Source organism: Ambystoma mexicanum, chromosome 10 (assembly GCF_040938575.1).
Source record: "Ambystoma mexicanum isolate Mex_15411 chromosome 10, UKY_AmexF1_1, whole genome shotgun sequence".
Classification (NCBI taxonomy): domain Eukaryota; kingdom Metazoa; phylum Chordata; class Amphibia; order Caudata; family Ambystomatidae; genus Ambystoma; species Ambystoma mexicanum.
The window spans coordinates 191,245,197-191,270,438 of NC_090932.1; the positions used below are offsets into that span (position 1 = coordinate 191,245,197).

Sequence of the window (25,242 nt, forward strand, 5' to 3'; positions counted from 1 at the left end):
AAAATCTGTTTCACTTGTGAACTGTCTTTCTCCTAAAAACCAATCACTGGTCTCTGGGTCATACTGCCCCCAGCCAATGACTGCCCTCTGCTGGAGAAAAGCCATTACTTGTAATCCGGGTTCATATAGTTAATTCAATTGTATTAGTCTTTTATATAGCGCCTTTCCCCATGTGTTTGACCTCAATGCGCTTTGTGGTTGAAACGCCCTTGTTCACTGCCGTCCATGTGCAGGAGGTATCAAGTTTAAATTCAAGATGCTTGTGTGCAGTTATTGCCAGGTTAGGACTTAAGTGGGCTGGCTAGGTGTTGACGCTGATTTTCTATACTCTGACCTGAGGGACAGATGCACAGAAGGCCAACCTATACAATGACAACTCTGGGAGCTGTAGCCAAACCAGTCCAAGGTAGCATTGACAAGTGGTCGAGGCCAAGTCACAAGAGATTGTGAGATTGTGAAGGGTCAAAATGAGTACACACAAAGGCAGTCACAAATGACACTTGGACAATGTTAAATAAAATACTGTTTTATTTATGGCCAAACCCCACTATGAAAAATGACCACAATCAGGTAGAAGTATCACAGAACTAAATAGAATACATATCTACAGTCACTAGAGTAGGGCATAATGAAGATCAAACCCCTGTAAAGGAAAGTACAGATTACTACAGGTGCACTACAGGTCCACAGATAATCAGCCCTAGCTTCAAAAGTCCTTCCATGTTTTCTGGGGCCTTATGCCCAAAAGTTCAGGAAGAAAGCCATGTGCATTACTCACCGAGCCGTCCAGAACTCCGGACCGGATTTCCTCCGAGACACAATCGTGTCCTACCAGCCCTCAAGGAATCTCGCACAGCATTCCGCCTAGTGGTCCCAACTCAACTCCGAGGCTGGGCAGATTCTCCCCCCCCACCCCCCTCCTCCGTCCAAGCGCCAATTGTCTGCAACTCCCTACCCCTACACATTCACAACACTGAAAAGCATCTGAAATTCAGATAGGCCCCAAAATCCGGGCTCTTCCCATAATATCTCCCATTGAATGCCTGCGCCCCCCACAACCCCTCAAAACCACACCGCTGATCCCAATCAGGCCTGCTAATCAGGACAGGACACCCTTACACCAACACAAAGGCCAGCAGCATTCGAAGCGGCTCACCGGACACTGTCCCTCCCTTACACAATAACATTCATTACCTAACCAATACACCAGGGAAGCCAGTAGCCTTCGCTGGGGCACACAGCAATAAACTCACCCACCTCAAACACTCATGCCCTTGATCCCAACAGACCTTCTCTGACAGACCGCCAAACATCTGGAACTCCATAACCCTACACATTTACAACACTGAATCATCTGAAACTCAGAAAGGCCCTAAAAATCCCGGCTCCTCCCAATATCCCCCTGCACACTCTTTCTTGAAACTACACAGCCGAACCAAACATCCCCTTACACCAATTATACCACAGTGGCCGTCAGCTTTCACAGCGGCTCACCCGACACCTTCACCCCATTCACAACAACATTCCTACCTGACAAATACACCAGTGAAGCCAGCCGCGAGTGGCACACTGCAATAAACCAGACCGTTCTGGCGCTCACTGCCACCACAGACCCTCGCAGACCAGGAATAATGAGACAAACGGACCAGGGAAACCAGCAGCCCTAGCTAGGCACACTGCAACAATCTCACCCACACTCACTGCCTGCCTGCTCAGACCCTCACATTAGAGAGACCATCAACGAGACCACGCCATCCACACTGGACAAAGATCGCTCCAGCCGAACAACTCCAAAGACCACGGTATGTATAACCTTGAAGACTACGGTACTTATACCTTGCACCACATCTGTGGCCACAGGCCGCAGGCACGCCCAACCATCTATGCACCGTAGAATGCAGCAATGGCTATGCTTTCCGGTCTAGCAGCACACAGCCGTCCACACTGAAACACTTGCCATAGCTCAACACCTCTGCCACGAGCATACAACTTGCAACGAAAGAAATTCGGTATAGCTGGTCACACATCTACTCTCCCAACAATAGCACTGTATCGTAATGTTGGGCAAGATTGTATGCAGTAACCCTGTGGGAGACTACACAAGCCTTGCCCTCTTGGCAATAGATACCCAACTATTGGTAAAGGTCTGTACTACACAAGTTGGAAGTGTGACTGAGCAGCCAGACTTATATCAAGAGGGGTAATTGTGAGCTGTAGAGATGAAACAATCGATATGACAAGTACTCCAATAACACTCAAGTTTTTCGAGTAAAATAATTATTAGTTTAACCGTCAGTTTTAAAATAAGCCTTCTTTAGAAAGGGCAACATGCAACAATAAAATGCACTTAAAAAATACACTTTCAGTTTCAGTTAAGTAGATTCCATTTTGGGATGTCACCCACTTCCTACATCCCGAGGATTTCAATTGCTAGGACACTGTACATTGATATATCACGTTAACACTTAATGCAATACTAAGGAAGTGGGAAAAGGTTAGGTAAGGAAACAAACGTTAACAAGTTTCTCTGAACATGTAAGTACTTTTCAATCCGCCAATGAAGTATAGATTAACCCTTTCCCAGCAAAACAAGTAACTTATGTATGACCAATGAGGGACATATGAACACAAAGGCAAAAGAGTCTGCAGGGAGCCAGGACAGCCAATGTCAATTGCACAAAGTCTAGGGGGAGCTGAGGCACTTCTTGTAGATACAAACCTCTTGCACAATGTTAGAGTTTGTAGAAAAGAATCACTGTTGGGCCACAAGCTGGGAGGCTTGTGAAAAGCAAAGATGCAAGCAACTCCGCAAAGGCAGGCAATGAGAACAAGCAACAATAGGTAGTACCCCTAGTTAAACAGTACCTTAGGTCTGAAGTAAAGGATCCAGCTGGCTTCTGTTCATGTTGCAGTCCTGCAGTTCCCCCCGTTCCTGGGTGTCAGTCGTGGGAACAAGATGGAGGATGTCTGTAGGACTCCTGCACTGCAGTTCGAAGGTCGGCAGCGGTAGCAATGGGCTTACTTCAGATCAGCGGCACTTTGCAGATTCAGCTACCAGCAAATAGCACGACTGCAGTTGACACCTTGTGGGTCCCCCCCCTTGCTTCTGGAGTTTAGCACTCCAGTGAGGTGGTTCAGACTTGGGTCACCCTGCTTCGGGAGGGTCCTCAAGATCTTCCTGGAGCTCCGGTCCGGCTTAAAGACTATGCACTTGTTCCTGGTGTTCCTGTCCCCCGACACTCGATTCCAGCAACAGCGAAGGAGTACAGCCAGCATGGAGAGGCGGGCTTCCAGTCAAGTTCGTCTAGGGCCAAGTTGGTCCCACCAACCCAAGGGAAGAAGTTGTCCATATCGGGCTTCTAGTCTATACGAAATGTGGAGCTGCAGCACTGCAACAGGGCTTCACCGGCCAAGACACCGGTCCAGGAGGATGCAGCAAGCTTCTCTTCCAGTCTTTCTTCGGTGCCTTCGTCCAGAGGTCAACTCCACCTTCTCTACAAGAGACCTCGCCTTTTATTCAGGTTTCTTCCATTCATTCACAGCCTAGCAGTCACTCACACAGGACAGCCAGCCAGCCAATCACCTTTGGGTGCTTTTCTGTAACCAATGAGACTAAGCACAGGGAGTTTCGGCAACCTCACTTCCTGCCTTGCCAGATGCGGGTTTCAGCACTGAAGCCCGCCAAAGAAAACAAAGACTCTTTTACTCTTTATGGGTGTCATTTTTTTGACTCTCCATAGTGTCTTTTTAAAGTTAGCCTCTTTGAACAACTTTTTGGCAATACATGTCTGTTGCTGGGTTGCCCTAGGGGCTCCCCTTTCAACTTTCTCTGGAAAACCTTGATAACTACAGTTACCAAGGGTAGAAAGGATCTTTGGATCCTCTTTACATTTTATTTTGTGAAACTAGCACACCCCATCTTATGAGGAGTGCTAGGGAGATACAATGTATCCCCTTGCACACTAAAACTGTAACCATTATGTTATAGGGACAAGCTTATCTTCAATGGCTGGTGGCAGTGATGCCTTGTATTAATTTGGTGCACCATTACCGAGGGCTGTGGTCACAGCGGCAGTACAGTCACCCAAGGGTGCTCAATTTAACAAAATGGCCCATCTGTTTTTGCCATTTTAGTGTTTGTCTTGTTCCTTCCACCGACATCCATGGTGGGAAATCCCTTTGTGTGATTATCTACAGTCTGAAGCCAGGATGCGAGGGAGAAGTCTCAAACTCCACAGCCCTTTGCCTTCCTCCTTGCCTGAATGGGGACAAATCCCAGTGGGGCAGCTGGCTATCCTGATTGGACAACATGACCGCCCCTTGTAAAATCCAGGGAGAGAAGGTAGCAGTTGTGTTGCAATTCCTGTTAAATACTACAAACCTGGAAGCTGAAGACAAGTCGACCACTGGAACCGAAACCGAAGAGTATGAAGGAAAAGCGGCTAAAACGATTTCCAGCTACCAGAGAGCCTGCTGTGAAACTGGAGAAAGGCTGTAGCCCTTCCAATTTACCTGGGGAATCTAAAACCGATGACCCAGAGCCTGGCGAGACCCACTAGACTCTAGAAACCATGCTTTTTGAGACATCCCATGCGTGGCTGCGACCTTGCAGGGCTGCAATATCCTGGGACCTCAAGCCATCGTGCGGTGCACAGTCATCTGAATTATGAATCTTGCTGAAACTTCATGGGCATCCTGGTGCATCTCCAGAAACACAAATAGAGTCCGAAAAGCCCCCTCAGCAGAGTGCTGGGCTTTTGTAACAACGAGAATTCAACCACGATTTTCTGTCTTCTGTGCTCCTTGAAAAGGCGCCAAATCTGCAGAACCACATTCGGCCGCGAGGAAAACCTTGCCTAGAGCCTTCTTCGTTGATCCCTGCTGCAAAGTTCCTCCTGAGGTCTTGTTTTCAGTCACCACAACAAGGAATCCAATGACCAGGTATTTGGTTGCAGATCCCAATGTCCTCCTGCTGCAAAAATCTTCTTCAATGCTGTGTTAAGCAGAATTGCAGGCAGTACCCCCTGGGACCATTACACACAATTAGGACTACTGGGGTTAGCCAAACCAACCTCTGGTACAAGTCTGTACCACACTGTTCTTTGGTAGCGAGCTGCACAGCCAGGCTTATCTCAAGAGTGAATGTGAGCAGTACAAGTAGTTACACAGAGGACTTTCAATCACAGTAGTTCAAGTAAACACTTATACTCATGGTTTCTTGGTAAAAACACTTAGTGATTTATTACACAATTTAGAAAACATTTCACTAGAAGAAGGCAACTTATTATTATGAACCGATACACTTCAATACAAAATTCTAAGGTTTTGAGACAGTTTGAGCTCCCCTGAAATAGGAGCCAAATGGCAGTTCAGTTAGGAGCAAAAGGCACAAGGTAAGTAAAATGGATCATATATACTTTTTAGACCGTGCAAATAGTTCAGTTCACCAGAAGAGTTCATGTGAATCCATGCCAGTCCCCATGCTGGAGAAAGAGCAGTTCTGGTATCAAACAGTAAAGTGCAAAAGTTCTTAGTAGTAGTTTAGGCGAAAAGGAATCATGTTGGGTCACAAGCTGATTAGGCCTGCAAGTTGGGAAAGTTCCATGAACTTTCACCGCGAGAGTGGTGTTCTCTCAATCGGGTTGGCACAGTACCGTAGTATGAAGAACAAAATGCAGCTGAAGACATTGGTTCCTGGCAGGTCTTGCAGATCTCACTGTTCCGGAGCCTCAGTCGTGGGGACAAGAGGGAGGACGTCGGGGGACTCCTGCACTGCACAGGATCGTCGAAAAAGCAAAGATGGAGTCACTTCAGTAGCTGTAGATTAAAGCGCACAAGCTGGTATCCCTCTCCCTGGTTGATCCTAACCAGCCTTGAGAATGGTATCCAGGTGGCTTACGAGTTGATTGGTCCCACCAACTCAAAGTAAGAGGTCGTCCTTGAATGGGCTCCTCTCTCGAGATGAACTTGGCAATTCAGACCTGCAGCAGGGCTTCACTGGGGAAACCAACGGTCCAGGAGTTACAGCAGTCGTCCTCTTCAAGCTCTTCGGTTCTTTCGTTCCAGTGGTCGACTGCTTTCCAGTCCAAGAGACTTGCCTTAACAGTTTTCTCCCTTTCATTCCAGCCTAGATGTCACTCACCCAGCAGGGTGGCTGTCATTGCTGAACAGTCAGCCAGCCAATCACGCCAGAGTGCATTTGGGTATCCTAGGAGACTAAGCACAGGGAGTTTCGGGCACCTCCCTCACTTCCTGGCCACCCCAGACACTCAGAAGCCAGAGGCGGTCTTAGTCCTGAAGCCCGACAAAGGCATAGAAACAAAGTGACCAAACCTAGTTTGGTGCGCAGAGAAACACTAGAAGGACCTTTCCAAAAAATGGTGAAAAAAGACGGGGACCTGTTTAAACAAAGGTGGTTAAGGCACCATCTTGAAAAACATGGCTCCCGTGATTTTTAGCTACCGGTGTTCGCGGTTGGCAAAAATCATGGTAGTTTGTTGTAAAACCACTGTCACCAGCCATTTCGATAGAAAAGGGTAGCATCTGACTGCTACGTGAGTTTCTAGACACAGGGGAATACTAGGTAACCCCTCCAGCACTCTATAGGAAGATAGTGTGTGCTGGGTCTAGGAATTTAAAAAGACCAGTAAAGTCAATTTAACCTTCCATTCTCCGGGAAACAGTTTTTCCCAGAGAAAGTATTTAAACTTTTTGCAAGTCTAAAAAGACATCCCCGTGTCACTGCACGGAGGGTGCTGTGTAATACACATAACACAGCCTCGAAGCGAAAGTACCGGCATTTATAAATACAAAGTCTTTATAAATGCTGTGGTTTTAAGTTTGACGTTTGCTTCATTATTGCTGGAGAGCAGAGAATGCAGGATGGAAGGCTGCTGCAGTAAGTGCTCATTTTCTTTTTCTATGAAAACTGCAATTATAAAAACAACGTATTTATGATTTCCGTGATTTTCCAACCACGGCAATCAAATACGTTGCATTTATAAAAGCACTTACCGGAGCAACCTTCCGGCCTGCATTCTCTGTGCTCCGGCAATAATGAAGCAACAGCTGCTGTAATAAAAATCTACCAGCAGGTGGCTTTTGCTTCATTACTGCCGCGAGGGCAGAGTAACAAGCACAGGAGGCTCACCAATTTACCAAAATGGATGCCTCCTAGTGCTTGAAATTAAAGGGTTTTAAACATTATTTGTTGTAAATTTTACATAGGAACTTTCTTTAAAAAGATGTTTAATATAGGTTGATTATTCCTGCCCATCTTTTAAGACAACATTTTTGAGCGCACTATCCCTTTAAAGGTAAAGGGTCGCAATGGCAGAGAAACTCCTAGAGAAGTGCCTCTGGCCATTAAATCGAAGTTTGATCCAAAAACAGCAAAATGTTTTGTGGTCCTAGAAAGTGTCCCTAGAATTCCACAAAACAGGAATTTTGTCTAGTTTTTGGATGAGGCATCAGATTACCAGTGTTTGCCAACGTTCCTACAGATGCGTATTTCCGATACTACCCAACCTCTAAGCTACCTGCTGCACCCCCTCCAAACCCTTGTAATCGTGGCTTCACATGACTGGTACTTTATGACTGCCATACACAGGCAGTGATTCTCTCACTAGACTGGCTGGTTTTATACGTCTGGAATAGGTATTTTACAGATGATCTGACCAAACTTGCATACCAAAACCATCCTGTTCCTCTTCCAACAGCAGCATGTCTTCATCAACGTGCAGTGAGAGCTCATCAGCGGACTGCTTGCCATTGCCTTTTTCGTCTGTATGGTCAGCATCAGTCATAGATTTTGTGAGGGTCTTCTCTGCAGACTCTTCATGGTGCCCAACTTCTGGCTGTGGAGAGAGAAGTAATCCATTAAAGTTACCACGAGGACTCCTCCATTACTGGAAAGCCAGAATGGCAAGGGTAGATTTGCAATACTACTAACTCAAGATGCCATATACCAACAATGTAACGCCTACTGAGGCAACGCTTTGCCAGATGTGGACATATGGAACAAGTTACCTGTAACTGTTCTCCAGCATGGAACTGGTATGGATTCACATGCTCATGAATATTCCCCGTCAGGCTGGGAATCCTCGGTAAAGAAAAATCAGTTTCACTTCTGAACTGTCTTTCTCCTAACAACCAATTAATGGTCTCTGGGTCATACTGCCCTCTACCTAAACCCCTCATCTGGCAGCTATCTTCAGATTTGGTAGCACGTAAAGTGGCAGTAGGACCAAGGACCAAGAGAAGAGCCGCAGAGGGGTAGGCAGGAGGGTTTGCATGTGAATCCATGCCAGACCACGCTGGAGAACAACAGTTACAGGTAAGCAACTTGTTCCTTCTCCAGCATGGGGTCTGGCATGGATTCACATGCTCATGAATAAAGAATACGGAACAAGTTACTTACCTGTAACTGTTGTTCTCCAGCGTGGGTCTGGCATGGATTCACATGCTCATGAATATTCCCTGTCGCCAGGCTGGGAATCCTCGGTAAAGAAAAAAACAGTTTCACTTGTGCCCGGTCTTTCTCCCAACAACCAATCACTGGTCTCTGGTTCATGCTGCCCCCAGCCATTGACTGCCCTCTACCTAAGCCCCGCCTCTGGCAGCCATCTTCAGATTTGGTAGCACGTGAAGTGGCAGTATGACCAAGTGAAGAGCCGCAGAGGGGTAGGCGGGAGGGTTCGCATGTGAATCCATGCCAGACCCACGCTGGAGAACAACAGTTACAGGTAAGTAACTTGTTCCTTCTCCAGCATGGGGTCTGGCATGGATTCACATGCTCATGAATAAAGAATACATAGCAGTACACACATGCACAACCACGGGAGGTGGCAAAGGCTCAACATTCAGCATTACATCAAACTCAACATTAAGCAATTCTTACCTCCTCACCCGGCTCACCTTAGGCGAACAGATTGCGCAGCACTGCTTGGCCGACCCTGGACTCCTCCCTGGAATCCCGATCGACGCAGTAGAATTTCATGAAGGTGTGCGTCGACCTCCACGTAGCAGCCCTGCAGATGTCCAGCAAGGGCACACCAGATAGGAACGCCGTGGTAGCTGCGATCGCTCTGGTGGAATGGGCTCTCGGAGGGCCAGGCAACGGTCGGTTTGCCAACCGATGACCGTACAGGATACAGCCGGAGAGCCATCTGGAAATGGAGGCCTTTGAGAGAGCCTTGCCCCTGATTGACAGGTCCAAAGTTCACAAAAAGTTGTGACGTCTTCCGAAAACACTTCGTGTGGTCCACGTAAAACTTCAGCGCTCTAGCCACATCCAGCGAGTGCAAAGTCCTTTCGGCCGGCGACAAAAGCGACGGGAAGAAAACAGGCAACACCAAGGGTTCGTTGAGGTGGAAGTCCGACGGCACCTTGGGCATGAAGGAGGGGTGCGTCCTGAGCACTACCCTCGTGTCGTGAAAAGTCGAGTACGGGGGCTTGCAGGAAAGGGCCTGGATCTCTCCCACTCTTCGTGCGGAGGTGATGGCCACAAGAAACGTTTTCCACGACAAGAACTTCAACCGAGCCGAGTGCAGAGGCTCGAACGGAGGTCCCATGAGCTTGGTCAGCACCACGTTGAGCTCCCACGCCGGGGCCGGAGTCTTCACCGGCGGGAACGATCTGAACAGTCCCTTCATGAATTCTTTCACCAGACGATGAGACCACAAAGACGTCCGCCCCGTGGTTCTGGTGTATCGGGAGATTGCAGCAAGATGAATCTTGATTGACGCGTGCGCCAGTCCAGCCTTGGCCAGCGTCAGAAGGTATGGCAGTACCTGGGGAGCCGTAATCCGTAGAGGGTTAATGTTCTGTGCGTGGCACCAGACAGAGAACCTCTTCCATTCGTGTCCATAGCATTTAAGAGTTGAGGACGCCCTAGCCTTTGCAAGAACCTCTCTGCAGTCGGCCTGTATGTCGTATCCTCCAAACTAACGCTGCAGGAGCCAGGCCTGCGAGAATTCATCGCCCATGCTCCTCGGCTCGGGAAACCTGCTGGCGAACCTCCGGCACTTTGAGTTTGTCGCCGTCGCAAACAGATCGATCTGGGGTGTGCCCCACCGTCGGAAGAGGCGGTCCACTAGATCCTGTCGTAGTTCCCACTCGTGGCGATGGTGTTTTTTATCCCTGCCAGATGAAACGGCACCAGAAACATCCCTTGGGCGACGGCCCAATGCCACAGATCCTGCGCCTCCTTGGACAGGGCTGGGGATCTGGTACCGCCCTGCTTCCTGATGTAGAACATGGTGGTGGTGTTGTCGGTGAAGATCCTCACCACCTTGCCCTTGAGGGACGGAAGAAAGGACCTGAGGGCCCAAAACACTGCACGGAGCTCCAGGACGTTGATATGGAGGGACTTCTCCGTCGGAAGCCAAAGGCCTCTCGCGTGCAGATTTTCAGTGTGCGCTCCCCACCCTTCCAGGGAGGCATCCGTGGTCACTGTCTCCTGGTGGCCGGGGGTCTGGAAGTCCATGCCCGCCGTCAGATGCGCGCGGGTGCCCCACCACCGGATCGCTCGTCGGAAACTCTTGTCGAGTGTGATCCTCTCCTCGAAGCTGCCCGTCGTCTGGATCCAATGCGTGTCCAGGAACTCCTGCAACGGGTGCCTGCACAGGCGGATGAGAAATGCAAGAAAACATTCCGAGGAGGGACTTGATGGACCTCACCCTGGCCGCGTCCGCAGCCAGCATCCGCTGCACCTTGCCCAAGATGGCCCTCGTCCTTTCCTCCGACGGAGAGAACAGAAGCGACACTGTCGAGCTTCGCTCCCAGAAACAGTGCGTCTTGCGCGGGCTCCAGGTGGGACTTGGCGTAGTTTATGGAGAATCCCAGGTCTGTCAGTAGTTGGACTGTCCTTGCCGTGTGCTCCACGGCGAGCTCCTTCGTCTTTGCTCGGATGAGCCAGTCGTCCAGTAAGGGGTAGACGTGGATTCCCTCACGGCGCAGCTGCGTCGCCACCGGTGCGAGGCACTTGGTGAACACCCTGGGTGCCGACCTCAATCAGAAGGGAAGGGCTTTGAACTGGTAGTGACCCCCTTGGACCACGAACCTGAGAAACTTTCGGTGTCCCTTTAGGATGGGAATAATAAAGTAGGCATCCTCCAAATCCAACGACGACAGGAAATCGCCCTCCTCCAGTTGACCCAGGACGTGTTGGAGGGTGACCATCCGGAACTTCTGTGCCCTGATGAATTTGTTCAGTCGTCGTAGGTCCAGGATGGGACGCCATCCTCCTGTCTTCTTCACGAGGAAGTATCTTGAGTAAACTCCGGAGCACCGAAGCCTCTTTAGGACGAGCTTGATGGCGCCCTTCTTGAGCATCGCCTTTACCTCCAAGAGAAGTTGAGGGACGTGATTTTCTTTCCTGGCCACAGGGGGGGACGCGCGAGCACCTCTTTAGAAACTCGAGCGCTTGACCCTGAGCCAGGGCGTCCAGCACCCAACGGTCGGTGGAGATGGACTCCCACGCGCTGACGAAGCTCGCCAGCCGGCCTCCCACCGGGGTGCTTCGGTGGGGGCCCGACCCCACGGCCGGTTCAGTCCTGCTTCGACGAGGCTTTGCCGCCTTGTCCTCCTTGGCGACGACGGCGGGGTCCACCTGACTTGCCTCGTCCCCTGTAAGCTTCCTGTGACGACGAACGGGCCGCTTGACGGTAGGTGGAAAATCCGCCGCTGGAACCTTTGGAGGCACCTTGTTTGCCTCCGCCGCTCCGAAAGGGCAGCCACCGCTGCTGGAGAACCCCAAGAGCCTGGGCCGTCTCCGTGTCCGCCTTGATGGCTTGAAGGGAATCGTCCACCGTTTTCCCAAACAGGTTGTTTCCGTCGAACGGCATGTCCAAGACTCTCGTCTGCATGTCCTGACGGAAGTCAGTAGCCTTGAGCCATCCACACCGCCTAAGGCACACGCCGTTGCCCAACTGGCGAAATCCAGTGTCAGCGATGTCCGTCGCAATCGTAATGGCGTGGTCCGACGCCACCTCTCCTTCCTGCAAGATCTCTAGGGCTTCCGCCCTCTTGTCGTCTGGTAGGAAGTCCAGCAGGGGGGCCAGTTTGTACCACAACTCCCTGTCGTAGTGGGCTACGATAGCCAAGGCGTTGGCCGCCTAATCGTCGTCGCTGCCGACGAGATGACTCTGCGTCCCATCGTGTCTAATTTCCTTCCCTTGTCGTCCAGGGGGGAGGTCGATGTAGAGGCCGCGCCCCCCCGCTTTCTTCCTGGCCGCCGCAGAGACGACAGAGTCCGGGGTCGGCTGTGCCTGAAGGCACAAGGGGGCCGCGTCCGGGACCCGGTACTTCTCGTACCGATCCCTTCTAGCCGGCGTCGTGGATGGGTTCGAGGAGGGCGAGGCCCTCATCCCAAATATCGTCTAGTAGAGGTACAGCGAGGACCGTCTTACTCTTGGTCTCGCGCCGTTGATAAAGGAAACCTTCCTTCTCTTCCGGGCAGAGCTGGAAAATCTCGGATGCCCTGGCGATCATGGAGTGAAACGATCCAATCTCGTCGGGCGGGGAAGCCCGGGTGGGAGGTGACGGGAGATCCTCGTCGTAAACCTCGTCGTCTGTACCCGTCGCGGCCGTGTCAGTCCCCGTATCATCCCCACGTGTCGTGGACGGGGAGGAGGGCTGAACAGGGCGCGATGGCTGAAAAGGAGGTGGAGGATGAATCCTCCTCTTAGGGGGAGGGCTCCCAGAAGGGCCTGGCTCCGGGTCCCCCGTCGGGAGCGGTTCCTCCGTTGGTGGTAACGGCAGTCTCGTCCTTATCTCCGAGCATAAGGACTGTATAGCCAACAAAATGGCCGCCAAGTTGTCTTGCGGCACTGGTTGAGGGGAGTCCGACGGGCGGTCAGGAGCCCCGTCGGCACCCTCGACGTTCTCGTTGTCTCCTACGTCGGGGTCCCTCCCGACGGGCTGGTCTTCTTCCACGCCAACGCCGTGGCTTGAGACTTCGATCAGCTCCTCCTCAGAGGTTGAGGCCGAATCCACGACGACCTCCTGCCCCCCCTTTTTCTTCTGCGTCGGAGGTTTCACGGGGGTCCTGTCGATGGGCATGAAAGAGGACTCCCTCCGCGGTGGCAGGGAGACTCTGGGCCCCGAGGTCGCCACCACTGGTGTAGCCTCCACAGGCTGAGCCAGGGCCGCCGCGACTGTCTCGATAGAGGCCTTGGCCGGGTGGATTAAGGCTTTCACAACCTTAGGTGCGCTCACCGCCTTCTCCTTGGGGGGAGGGTCACCGCCTCGCTTCCCCTCCGATGGGGTCTTCGAGCTCGACCGGGGTCTCTGCAGGAGTTTCGCCGGGTGCTCGGCCTTCTTCTTACCCGAGCCAGAGCGTTGGCTCGTGGTTGATGGCGCCGGGGAGGATGCGCCCTGCCTGGCGCCCGTAGAGCCCGACCGTTCGGCGCTCCCGGTGCCAGCGGACTCGCGGTGCTTGGCCTTCTGTTGGACTCCTGTCGCCAGGGCGCCCTCAAAGGTCTTAGAAGACCGCTCGGACTTCTTCTCGCCTGACGGGCTCTTTCCTTCCAGCCAGTTGGCGAGACGTTGATGGCGGTCCTTCATGGTCCGCTCCGACATTGCCGCAAAACGCACAGTCCTCCTCCACGTGCGTCTTGTCCTCATGTAGGCAGTAAAGGCAAAGGGAGTGTTCGTCCTCCTTAAAGACATTCTGAAGCTGGCATCCAGGGCAGACCCTGAACAGCTTTCCGGGCGTCGAGCTTCCCTTCTCCTGGGCCATGTCCGAGATGGGCCTGAGAAACTTCTGGAGTCCTCCAAAAGCGTGGCTCGACGAAATCTTCACCCTTGAGGGGCGTAGACTAATCAGACACGGGTCCCCGTTAATCGGATGAAGAAACGGTGAGCTTGAGGCTCTTTTGACCGAAAAAAAAAGAAATTTTTCTGAGAAAAAACGTGAAAAAAGCACTAACGCTCGAGAGCAATAGCACGAGGATCCCAACACTTGAACGTGCGGTAAAAATCTGAAGATGGCTGCCAGAGGCGGGGCTTAGAGGGCAGTCATTGGCTGTGGTCAGTATGACAGAGATCAGTGATTGGTTACTACTACGAAAGACAGATCAGAAACGAAACTGATACTGATTTTTTCTTTACCGAGGATTCCCAGCCTGACGGGGAATATTCATGAGCATGTGAATCCATGCCAGACCCCATGCTGGAGAAATAGCAGTATACACATACACAACTGAGGTGGCAAGGCTAAACATTAAGCATCTGAACAGAAGGTCCGGCTACCATATCTGCCTCAACAACGCCAGTGTGACAAGGATCATCCTGCACCGGGACCGTCTGAGCTGACTGATTAGTCGCAGAAGCAACGGGGGGGAACCCATAGATGAACAGGCCGTCGCAGGGGAAGGAGAATGCATCCACCATGCTCCCCGGCTGGGGAAACCTGCAGGTGATCCTCCGGCACTTGGTGTTCGTCACCGTCGCAAACAGATCGATCTGGGGATTGCCCCATCGTCGGAATAGAAGATCACTTAGTCCTGCCGAAGCTCCCACTCGTGGCACGAGCGCAGTTCCCTGCTGAGAGTCGGCCATGGTGTTCTTCACTCCTGCCAGATGAAATGGGACGAGGAACAGCTCCTGGGCAACAGCCATCGCCATAGGTCCTGCACCTCTTTGGAGAGCATCGGGGGAAATCTGGTGCCCCCTGCTTCTGGATGTAAAACATTGTGGTGGTGTTGTCTGTGAAAATCCACACCACCTTGCCCTTGAGGGACGGAAGGAAAGGACTTGAGGGCCTAAAACATGGCCCGTAGCTCCAGAAGGTTGATGTGCAACGAGTTCTCCTCCGGTAGCCACAGGCCTCTTGCGTGGAGACTACCGGTGTGTGCACCCCATCCCTCCAGGGATGCGTCTGCCGAGACAGTCTCCTGATGAAGGGGGGGATGGTCTGGAAATTCACGCCCACTGACAGATGGACACCCCACCACCGAATTGCTCGACAGAAACTCTCGTTGAGGGGGATCTTGTCCTCAAAGCTTCCCAATACCTGGACCCAACAGGCGCTGAGGAACTCCGGCAGCGGTTGCATCCGCAGCCTGCGATGGCACCAGGCAGGACTACGCAAAGTTTATCGAGAACCCCAGTTCCGTGAGCAGCCAGACGGTCCCCACTGTGTGCTCGGCGGTGGTCTCCCACGACTTCACTCGGATGAGCAAAGCATCCAGGTAGGGGTAGACATGAATCCCCTGCAGGCGCAACTGCGCCACCACTGGCACCAGACACTTGGTGAAAACCCTTGGTGCCGACTTCAATCCGAAGGGAAGGGCCTTGAATTGGCAATGCTGCCCTTGGACCACGAAGTGTAAAAACTGGCGGTGTCCCTTGTGAATGGGTATGTGGAAATAGGCATCCTCCAGGTCCAGCAACGATAGGCAATCCCCTTCTTCCAATTATCCCAGCATGTGCTGAAGGGTTACCATTCGCAACTTCTTGGACCGGATGTACTTGAGGCGGCTGACGTCTAGTATGGGTCTCCAACTGCCTGTATTCTTTCCGACGAGGAAGTATTGGGAGTACACCCCAGGGCCTTTTTGGGACGAGTTCTATCGTGCCCTTTTTCAGCATGGTCCGTACCGCCAGCATGGTCCGTACCTCCAGCAGAAGTTAACTGACGTGGTTTTCCTACGTGGCCACCGGTGGAATGCGCAGGCACTTCCGTTGAAATTCCAGGGTGTGTCCGTGGGCCAGGGCGTCCAGCACCCAACGGTCGGTGGAGCTGGACTTCCACACGCTGATGAAGTTCACCAGCCGGCCTCCCACGCGGGGGCCAGACGTTGCGGCCGGTTCAATCCTGCTTCGCCGTGGGGGCGTCACCGTAGGGACCTTGACGGCGACCTCCTCCGGACTTGCTGCGGCCCCTTTAGGCTTCCTGAGCCGAAGAGCGGGACGGTTGACGATGGGATGATAAGCCACCACCGAAACCTTTGGAGTATCCATGGGATTTTCCTCCGGAGGTCCGAAAGGACGGGCGTCACTGCTGGTGCGTGCCCAAGGCCCAGGCTGTCTCAGAATCTGCCTTGATGGCCTGAAGACACTTATCCACGGTCTTGCCGAATAAGTTGTCCCTGTCGAAGGGCATGTCCAACACCCTCGACTGCACATCTAGCTAGTGGCCCTCAACCAACCCCACCGACTAAGGCAAACGCTGTTGCCCATCTAACAGAATCCTGTGTCGGCAATGTCCATGGCCACCATGATGGCATGGTCCGATGGACCTCGCCTTCTTGCAGGATCTGGATCTCCAGTGCTTCTGCTCTCATCGTCGGGAAGGTAGTCCAGGAGGGCAGCGATCTTGAATCACAGCTCCCTGTCATAACGGGCCACGATGGCCAAGGCATTGGCCGCCCTGATCGTCGTCTTAGCCGACGAAATGATCCGTCTCCTCATGGCGTCCAGCTTCTTTCCCTCGCCGTCTGAGGGGGGTCTTTAGTAGAGGACGTCGCAGATCCGGAGGACTTCTTTGCCGCCAAGACCACTGAGTCCGGGACAGTTGGGATCTGAGACACTTGGGTGCAGAGTCTGGCACTCTGTTGTACTTCTCGTCCCGATCACTCTTAGCTGGGGCCAAGGCCTGGTTATTCATAAGGGACAACCCCTCTTCCCAAATTAGAGGGATAGAAAGCACGGTCTTCCTCTTGGCCTCCCGGAAGCCTTCCTTCACCTCGGGGGGCTAGTTGAAACATCTCAGAGGTCCTAGCGATCATGGCATGAAAAGAGCCAATCTCGTCGTGCAGCGAGGCACTGGCGACGGGAGGTCCACTCTGTTGTCGTCCGTACCCATGCCTGTCATCGCCGTAGCTGGTTCTTTATCGTCCCTCGGAGGAGGGAATGGTGGCGAAGGATGGCAAGGAGGTGGAGGATGGACTCCTTTGCTTGACAGGAGGTTCCCCAGACGGCCTAGGTGCCGCGGGATCTCCCGCTGGCGACTGGGGTATCCTTGTCCAGATCTGAGCACAAGGTGTGCAGTGCCTGTAGGATGTCCACCGACACGTCCGCTGGTGGTGGTGGTGGTGGTGATGATGATTGCTGTGGTGGCTGCAACGGGAGCGGTGGTGTGATTTCCTCTGACTCCTCACCGCTCTGCTGCTCCTCGGTTTCCTCACCGCTCACGACATCCGCATCGTCGGGGTCCTTCCCATAGAACCTGGCCTCGACAAACTTCTTATCCGATACAGCCTGAAAACCAGAAAGCTCCTCGGAGATGTCCAGCCCTGCTGGACTACCACCGCTGCCCCCCCCGGCCCCTTCTGCTCAACCAGCGGGGACAGACTAGGAGAGATTATCGACATCTTCACCAGTGTCTTCTCAATGGGTAGAAAAGACTATTCCCTCCGAGCAGGAAGGGAAACTAGTCTTTGGGGCTGCCTCCTGCGAGTCTGCAGCCTTCGATAGGGAGACCACCACTCCTTCCAGGGAAGACTGCCTGGTGAACCTGGGCCTTCACGACCTTGGGCGCGATTGAGGCCTTCACCATGGTTTTCTGCGACGGAGTCGGCTGGGACTTCTCCAGAAGTTTACCCGGATGGTCCGACTTCCTCGCTGACCCGGAGCATTGGCTCGTGGTCGAGGGTGCCGGAGATGCTGTTCCCGACCTGGCTGTTCCCGACCTGGCCGCTGAGGAGCCCTGTCCCAACGGCACTCCCGGTACTTTGCCTTATGTTGGGCCCCCAATCGCTGGAGGACCCTCAAAAGGTCTTAGAAGACAGCTCAGATTTCCTCTTGCTGTCCGGGGATATTCGTCTGAAGCCACTTGGACAGCCGCTTGCGACGGTCCGTCATGGTGCGAGGCACCATATCCTTGCAGAACGCACAGGTCTCCACGTGAGTTTGGTCAGAATGTAGGCAGTAAAGGCACAGCGAGTGCCAGTCGTCCAGGAAAAGGTTCTGTAGTCCACATCCAGAGCAGATCCTGACCAGAGGTGTCTAGTCTCCATCTTCAGCCATGTCCATGCAGAGTAGGCCTCAAAGAATCTTCAGAATCCTCCAAGAAGGCAACTCGACGATAAATCGCCCTTGAGGGGCGTAGAAAGTTCCGAAAAACGGGTCCTCATTAGTCGAATGATGGAGCTGGAGGCTCGATTGACCGAAAAAAATAGAGAAAACTCGAAGAAAAAGCGCAAAACGCAGTAAAAAGCCTGAGCGCTAATCACAAGGACTCCCACCACTCTAAACGTTTGGTAAAAATCTGAAGAGGACTGCCAGAGGAGGGGCTTAGGTAGAGGGCAGTCATTGGCTGGGGGCAGTATGACCCAGAGACCAGTGATTGGTTGTTAGGAGAAAGACAGTTCAGAAGTGATACAGATTTTTTCTTTACCGAGGATTCCCAGCCTGACAGGGAATGAGCATATGAATCCATGCCAGACCCCATGCTGGAGAAGGTTTGTACCAATCAACTCTTTAGTATGAATCTCTATAAAACCAACATGCCTTGCAGCACTAGGCATGTCTGAAAGGATAGTCCATGTTAATTTGGCAAAACCGACAAATCAAGGCAGAGTTTACATTTTGCCTAAGAAATAGTGCTCACAATGAACATAAAATGGTTCATACACATTTTTCGATACTCGACCATGCCTGAAAGGGATACTGAATTTTGAAAACTATAGAAATACATTAATACACTCTTGAGGAAGTGGTTAAGACCACCAGCATTTATGGGGAATTTTCAAGGCAGTCATGATAAAGAGCTGAATGTGCCATTCTTGATCAAGGTTTGCAATCATGACGTTCCAGCATTTGATAGTGTGTATATGACAAATATTACCCATTAATCACCTTGGTGGCTTATACCTGCTAAAATTACATGCTATGCATAGTCCACCATCTAGTGGTTGGCATGGAGTATTACATCATTTTAATTAAAATAACTATGCATCAAGAGGGGCGTTCCTCAAACAGTATCCCCATCGTACTTGAACATGAACTCACAAACTTCGCACAAAGTCAGATTGTTTTTCCTGTTCGAAGTAGTTGTGCTGTAAGTTTCATATCCACTGTTCCAATTCTCCCTTCTGAGGAGGTAGGTTGGGCATAGGGATGTAACGGTATAACGGTATACCATTAAAGATACCGTGAACCACTTAATTGAACAATAATAACCGTCACATTGTTTATACCGGTATACCGTTTATACCGTTAAGCGTGCTTTTCAATCTGATTTGGAAAGGCTGCAGTAAGCAAGTGCTGAACAGTCTTGGTCTTGCACTGTTGGATGTGCCGTCTGCCAAGTAGTTTCAGTTGGAACAGTTTTTAATGCCATTCCATAACCCACACATGCCTGACATAAAATCAATATGTTAGCAATAGGAATAAATAAATACAGTGCCAAGAAGGAAAAGGGTTTACTTTGGGATGGCGGCTTTGGGATTTATATATTTATAATGGATATTGTTTGCTAAACATATGACAATGGGGGATTTCCCTGGTTCCATCATTCAATTTACATATAATAAGTCACACTGCGAAATTCACTCAGCTCTGTGGGTATTCCCTGCTGCCATACCAAAGGGTAACATGTCCATGATTACTGAACACCTTTTGGCCTGCAAGTAAACTAAAGGCTGTAAAGTAAAGAGCGTGTGTGCGTATGCGATCAAGCGTATACTACCAGCAGCCTCCATTGATCTGTGGCATGCAGGTTATCAAGATGGCAACATGTTCATCTTCACCAGTAGCCAGTGGGGGAGCTAAAAGCCTAAATGACCACTTAAGAAAAGCTATTCAGTTTGCTTTGCCAGTCGCAGCAGGGCTCCCCCCACAATCCCCTCCTCTTCACACGTGTGTTTGGTGGAAGCAAGGGGTGGCATTTCAGTGGAAAGTAGGTTGAAAAGCCCAATTCTGGCCCTGGGTGCCTGGTTTTGTTTGTGATGATAAATCTGACAATTTATGACCTTTTAGAAAATATTTGTTAAGATTAGTTAACTCCACCTGCTATACCGCGATAACCATGATATACCATCATTTGGCAAGAAGGTTATCGTACCGTCATAAAACTAATACTGTGACACCCCTAGTTGGGCACATGCGATTTTAAGTATATGCAAGCTGCAGAAAGGGGATTACTGGGTAATATTGGTCTTCTGGAGATTGTGAATCTGCTTAAATTCACATACTTTGCATTGATTAGCAAGCAGTCCCAGAAGCAGCTGGTGGGTGAGGAAAAGAAAATGTGTTTAAGAATTGCCTGTCCCACTTGTGAACCCACTCTTGCCAGAGTGTCTACACAATAGCATTGAAATTAATAGTTACTCACCGTAGTGACTAACGTACTCTTCGTCCATAAATCCATAGTCCCCTTTCCTCCATACTGTATAGGCCGTCCCTCGCGAAGGACAGGAGATGGAACCTTTTTCACCAGAAAAATCTTCTTGCCCTTTAAATTTTAGAGGCACGGCCCTGGGAGGAAGCACTCACCTGACTCCGCCCACCGGCGCCACTCAGTCGCCATTGACAATATACAACATACCTAATGACATCAGTATTATTGGGGGTTGGGGGGGATGGTGGGATGTATGGAGGAAAGGGGACTATGGACTACGAGTATGTTAGTCACTAAGGTGAGTAACAATTACTCTTAAATCCAGTCCCCTTTCCTCCATACTGTATGGGCAATTGCAACTCAACGTAGCAAACAGGTTTCTTAGAACCGCCTGACCAAAAGCCATGTCTGACCTAGAGGCGGCATCTAGACAGTAGTGCTTGCAAAAAGCTGAAGGGGTTGCCCAGGTGTCCGCCCTGCTGATTACTTGCCAGGGTACATGCCGCTGGAAGGTGATGGCTGTGGCTCTGAGAATGGGCATGCAAATTGTCCGGCACAGGACTGTGCTGCCCCTTATAGGCCTCCTTGATGGCTGAGACCAGCCACCTAACGATGGAAGCTTTGGAGGCTTGATAACCTGACCTGGCCTTGAACCACCAAAAGTGACAAAGAGGGTGCCTGACTTGCAGAAGTCCTTGGTCCTGTCCAGGTAGTATTTCAGAGCGCGTCCGACATCCAGACGATGCAAAACCCTCCGAGGCTCATCCTTGGGGTCGGCAAAGAAAATAGTTTATACAATCTCCTCGTTCAGATGGAAGGTGGATGGGACCTTGGGCAATAACGCCGGATGCGTCTGGGGGACCACCTTAAACTTGTGAAAGGTGGTGTAAGGCTCTGAAGCCACGAGAGCCTGGATCACACCGACTCTGCAAATGAGGGTGAGGCCGACGAGTAGGGCTGTCTTCAGAGTGACCAGCCTTCTGCCCGCGGATGCCATTGGCTCAAAAGGTTTGTGTGCCAAGGCACAACATTAAGGTCTCACACAGGCTGTGGCTTCTATATGGGCGGGTAGGGTGGAGGCCCGCCAGATGCCGCTTGACCACAGGGTTGGAGGAGGACAAGCAACCCTCTGTATTCCTGTAGGCACCCATGGCTGCCAGCTAAGTGCGGAATGTGTCAACCTGCACACCCGAGTGGGCGAGATGTGCCGAGGTGGAGAGTTTGTCATCCAAGGAGCACTTCAAGGAGAGGGGGGGCAGTGGGGGGGGGGGGGGGGGGAGGGAGGGAGGGTGGTGTGGTCGATCTCCTTAGAGTTGGCCCATTGACAGAATCTAGACCATTTGATCTTATATTGGCTCCTGGTAGCTTTGCTTGTGACGCCCTGGATGATCGAGGTTAGCCTACGATAGGTTCAGGTGTTTCAGAATGACCTGCTCAGGAACCACGCTACGAGGGCTAGTTTGTGAGGCGCAGGGTGGAGAACCCTGCCCCCTTGTTGGGTCAGCAGTCGAGCTGGGCCCAGCGGTAGGTGAATGGGGGGCCTGTCTGCCAGACTCAGCAGCTCGGAGAAACATGGTCTCGCAGGCCACCAGGGAGCCATCAGAATGATGCTAAGGTGACAACATTGTTTTATCCTGCAGATCACCCTGTGAAACGGGTGTGGGCGGGAAGGCATATGCGATGATGTAGTTCCATTTAATCTGGAATGTTCTGTTAAAGGTACTTGTATAGCGCACCGTCACCAATGGAATTGGTCCCCAGGCGCTCTGGCAGATCTGTAAACAGGAGGGCGGGTAGGGTTAGTCGGGAGGAGGGGCGTAGGAGAGTGGGAGAAGTGATGTGCTGTTGGCCGCTTCAGCTCGGTATACACTGTGCTGGGCTTTGGTGCAAGTATCGGATCAGGAGGGGCCTTGTGTGCTGTAGGTGCTGTCTGTTGATGTGGTGTGGTAAAGTGCGTGCGGATTGCTGGGAGACAAATTGTTGTGCAAGTTTTGTGTGGGTTGAGTATGCAGAAAATTGAGGGTTGGGTTAGTGGGGTCTGTATCCTGGTCCAGGTACTTCCGGTTCCGTTTCAGTTGTATCCCTGTGGGTGGGGTTGTTGCTGGTTCTTTATGGGCAGTCTCGCAGTGGTGGTGCTGCGCATATCCAGCTGTATCATAGCGAGTCTTGTATGGGGTAGTAGGTGTGTCAACCATTTCTTCAGGTGCGGAACTGGGTTGGTACCATCTATTCTCTTGTTATCTAATGTGACATTGGTCAGTTAAAGCTTTCAATGCTTCAGGGTCAGAATGCTGTTGATGAGGCATCCTGGTGAGTTTGTCTTGGTCAGCCTGTGTATTCTGTCGTTAGTTTCCTCCTGTCATGACTGTCTTTTAGTTGGTTCTTTGGTTTCCGTGGGGTGACTTCCATAGGGCTATTGTTTAGTTGTAGTTTGTGTCTGACGGCGCATTGTGCTTCCCACTGTATCTTGAGCATTGTGTAAAGTGGATGCTTATTCTGTTCATCACCCTCTGGCTTGAAGCTAATGGTACAGGGTTTACTATTCGCTAGCTGTCTGTTGTGATTAGGTCTGTTGGGAATGGCTATAGTTTAGGGTCAGCATCCTATTGATGAGTTGTCCTGGTGTTTGTCTTCGTCTTGCTATGTATTCCGTCTTTTGGTCCTATTACCGCTGTCTCTTGGTTAGTCGTTAAGTATGTCCTGGGGTTTTTCTGTGGTGTGGATCAGGGTCTATTTGTTAATCAATAATTTAGTTGCGAGTGCCCCTGTGGCCGGCCTTTCTAGTTATGAAGTGAAGAGACAGGTTTTGAGTAATTTCCCAATAGCAAGTGGTTTCTTGTGTTGCGTATGTGCCTTGGAAGGTTGTTCCAGGTTTTTTCGGCGCTTGGTGAGAGAAGTGTCGCCCCAATGAGCCCAGGCCCGGTGTGATGCTGGAAATGCATCGGAGGGACAGGGCCTCCATATCCTGGTCCTTTATTGCTTTATCATGCATGTTCTGTCTTGTTTTCCACACAGGCGTTCATGTGGTACTCCTGGCGGTGCGGCTCCCTCTTTTCGGTTTGGTGAAGAGATCCTTGGGATACCGTTATTGCACCCATGGGTGGGAGTACGACCCTATACTCCTAGTGTATGTTTTTGGGCAGCCTGTGTGTGGCCGGCAGAGCAGGGTATGGGCTGGTGGCAGCTCCATGCTGAATTTGACAGGTGCTCCGAGTATGCTCCATTTTGGGATACCCAGGCCCTGCCATTGGAATCAGTTGATTCCAGATAGAAAGCAAGAGGCCATCTTGTTATCCATCTCCTGTTACTGCGTCTTCCCGAAGTCCCGGGAAGCACCAACTCCGTCTCTTCCCCCTGACTGGCCGTTGGGTGGAAGTTCCATATGTGGTGTTGTGGGGAAGTCTAGGCCAGACTGGCTGGAGCCTTCCAAATGACTGTTGTGGGTACGCCTGTGGGGTGGGACCTGGGTGAATTGAGTGTGACACAGATACGCATTTCATGTTGTGGCTGTCTAGTATCTGGAGTTTGACACTGAGACAGCCCTGCCCGAAACTGGCATGAATGCGGTGTGGAGTGTTGACTGGCACGATACTTGTCCGAATCCACATTCCATGTGTTGAGTGTCTGGATGGAAAACAAATGGCCTGAATGCACTGAGAGCCTGATTGGCTGCCTGAATGGCCTTCTGAGTGATTGGTTCCCTGTGGGTGAACGAGCAGAGTGGGAGATCAAAAGTATATCTGGGGGCCTCTCACTGCTAGAATTCGTTCAGAAGCTGAAGTTGATACTTGATGCTTAAACCTTGAATCCCACTGGAAGAAGAACTGCTTCTGCTGTCCTTTGCTAATCTGAAAGCTGCGTGACTGTCAAAGAACTGATCTAAGAAAGGAACTGGCTAGGAGACCTCTTGCCGAGCTACAAGAGACCATCGTGCACCAACTGATCTTTGCCAAAGCTCCCTGGATGTCAGACCCTCAAAAGGCTGCCGACCGGAGACAGGGAACACCGAGGAATCACGAAGTGAAGCGCCAGGACATTGAAGTCCGTCACTGTCGCCGACTGGAGCCGCGGTGCTCCTTTGCCCAAGAACATTGGAACAAGAACTCCCTTGCTCATCCTCGTCGACCGCTTTCATCCCGCTGGATAAAGTCAAGGCCGCCGACCAAGGAGAATCAGCCGGTGGGTTACCCGCCACCTGAAGACAGACGACCCAACACCCTTGCTGAGCCAAAGTGATTCAGTAACTCTTTGCGGCAACGAACACTTGTCATTGAGGTGCACCGCACGCCTCAGTTTACAGGATGTTTTCAACCAATCGTCAACAAGCACTGCAAGAACCGAAACTGCTGCCCCAACAGTGTTCACCCTTTTTCTTCAACGACTCAGACGACCCGTGGCTCCTGCCTGAAGGGGAGTGCACTCAAGAAGGGCCCTTCGACGACTTATCGAAGAACCCTACGAAACCAGGTACTTTGTGGTCGTGGAACCTTTTAGAAGGACCCAGAAGGACCCAAGACTATATTGAGTCTAACTGGACTGGGCTTGTCAAATACGCTTTGTTTACAGGTTGCCCAGGTGGGGGGATCCTCACACAGAACTGTCTCTAGGTAGACGGGGGACTGTTATGCCATTGCTTGATTTAACCTGCTTTCTTTCCGTGATTCATTTTACAATCTGATTCGTATGTTATTTGGGACTGTTAGCCGTGGTCGCATTTCAAGGGAATCAATAGTAAGAGTGGTACCCCGTAGATCTGTATATTTGCCATTATAGTATTGCCAGAATACAAAGTGTTTTATTGTGATTGTGTATATAACTTTGAACCTTATTTATTTAAAGACTGTTTTCACTAACAGTGTGTGGACATTCCTTTGTGGGTGCTTGGGGACTACACTGTAAGAACCAGCCTGCATCACCTCCTGAGAGCCAAGCCTTGATTGCTTGTCCATTGCTAC

The 25,242-nt window shown here is 51.3% G+C and overlaps 1 protein-coding gene across 4 annotated transcripts in view; it reads right to left on the bottom strand.

Annotated features, from left to right (window-relative positions):
- The window catches only part of CCAR2 (cell cycle and apoptosis regulator 2), a 456,719-nt gene that overhangs the window by 105,581 nt on the left and 325,896 nt on the right, over positions 1-25,242 (bottom strand). For all 4 annotated transcript variants that reach the window (XM_069617701.1, XM_069617699.1, XM_069617698.1 and 1 more), the window contains one exon: positions 7,691-7,856. In XM_069617701.1, coding sequence (XP_069473802.1) covers positions 7,691-7,856 — 166 coding nt within the window. The remainder of the gene's footprint in view (positions 1-7,690; positions 7,857-25,242) is intronic.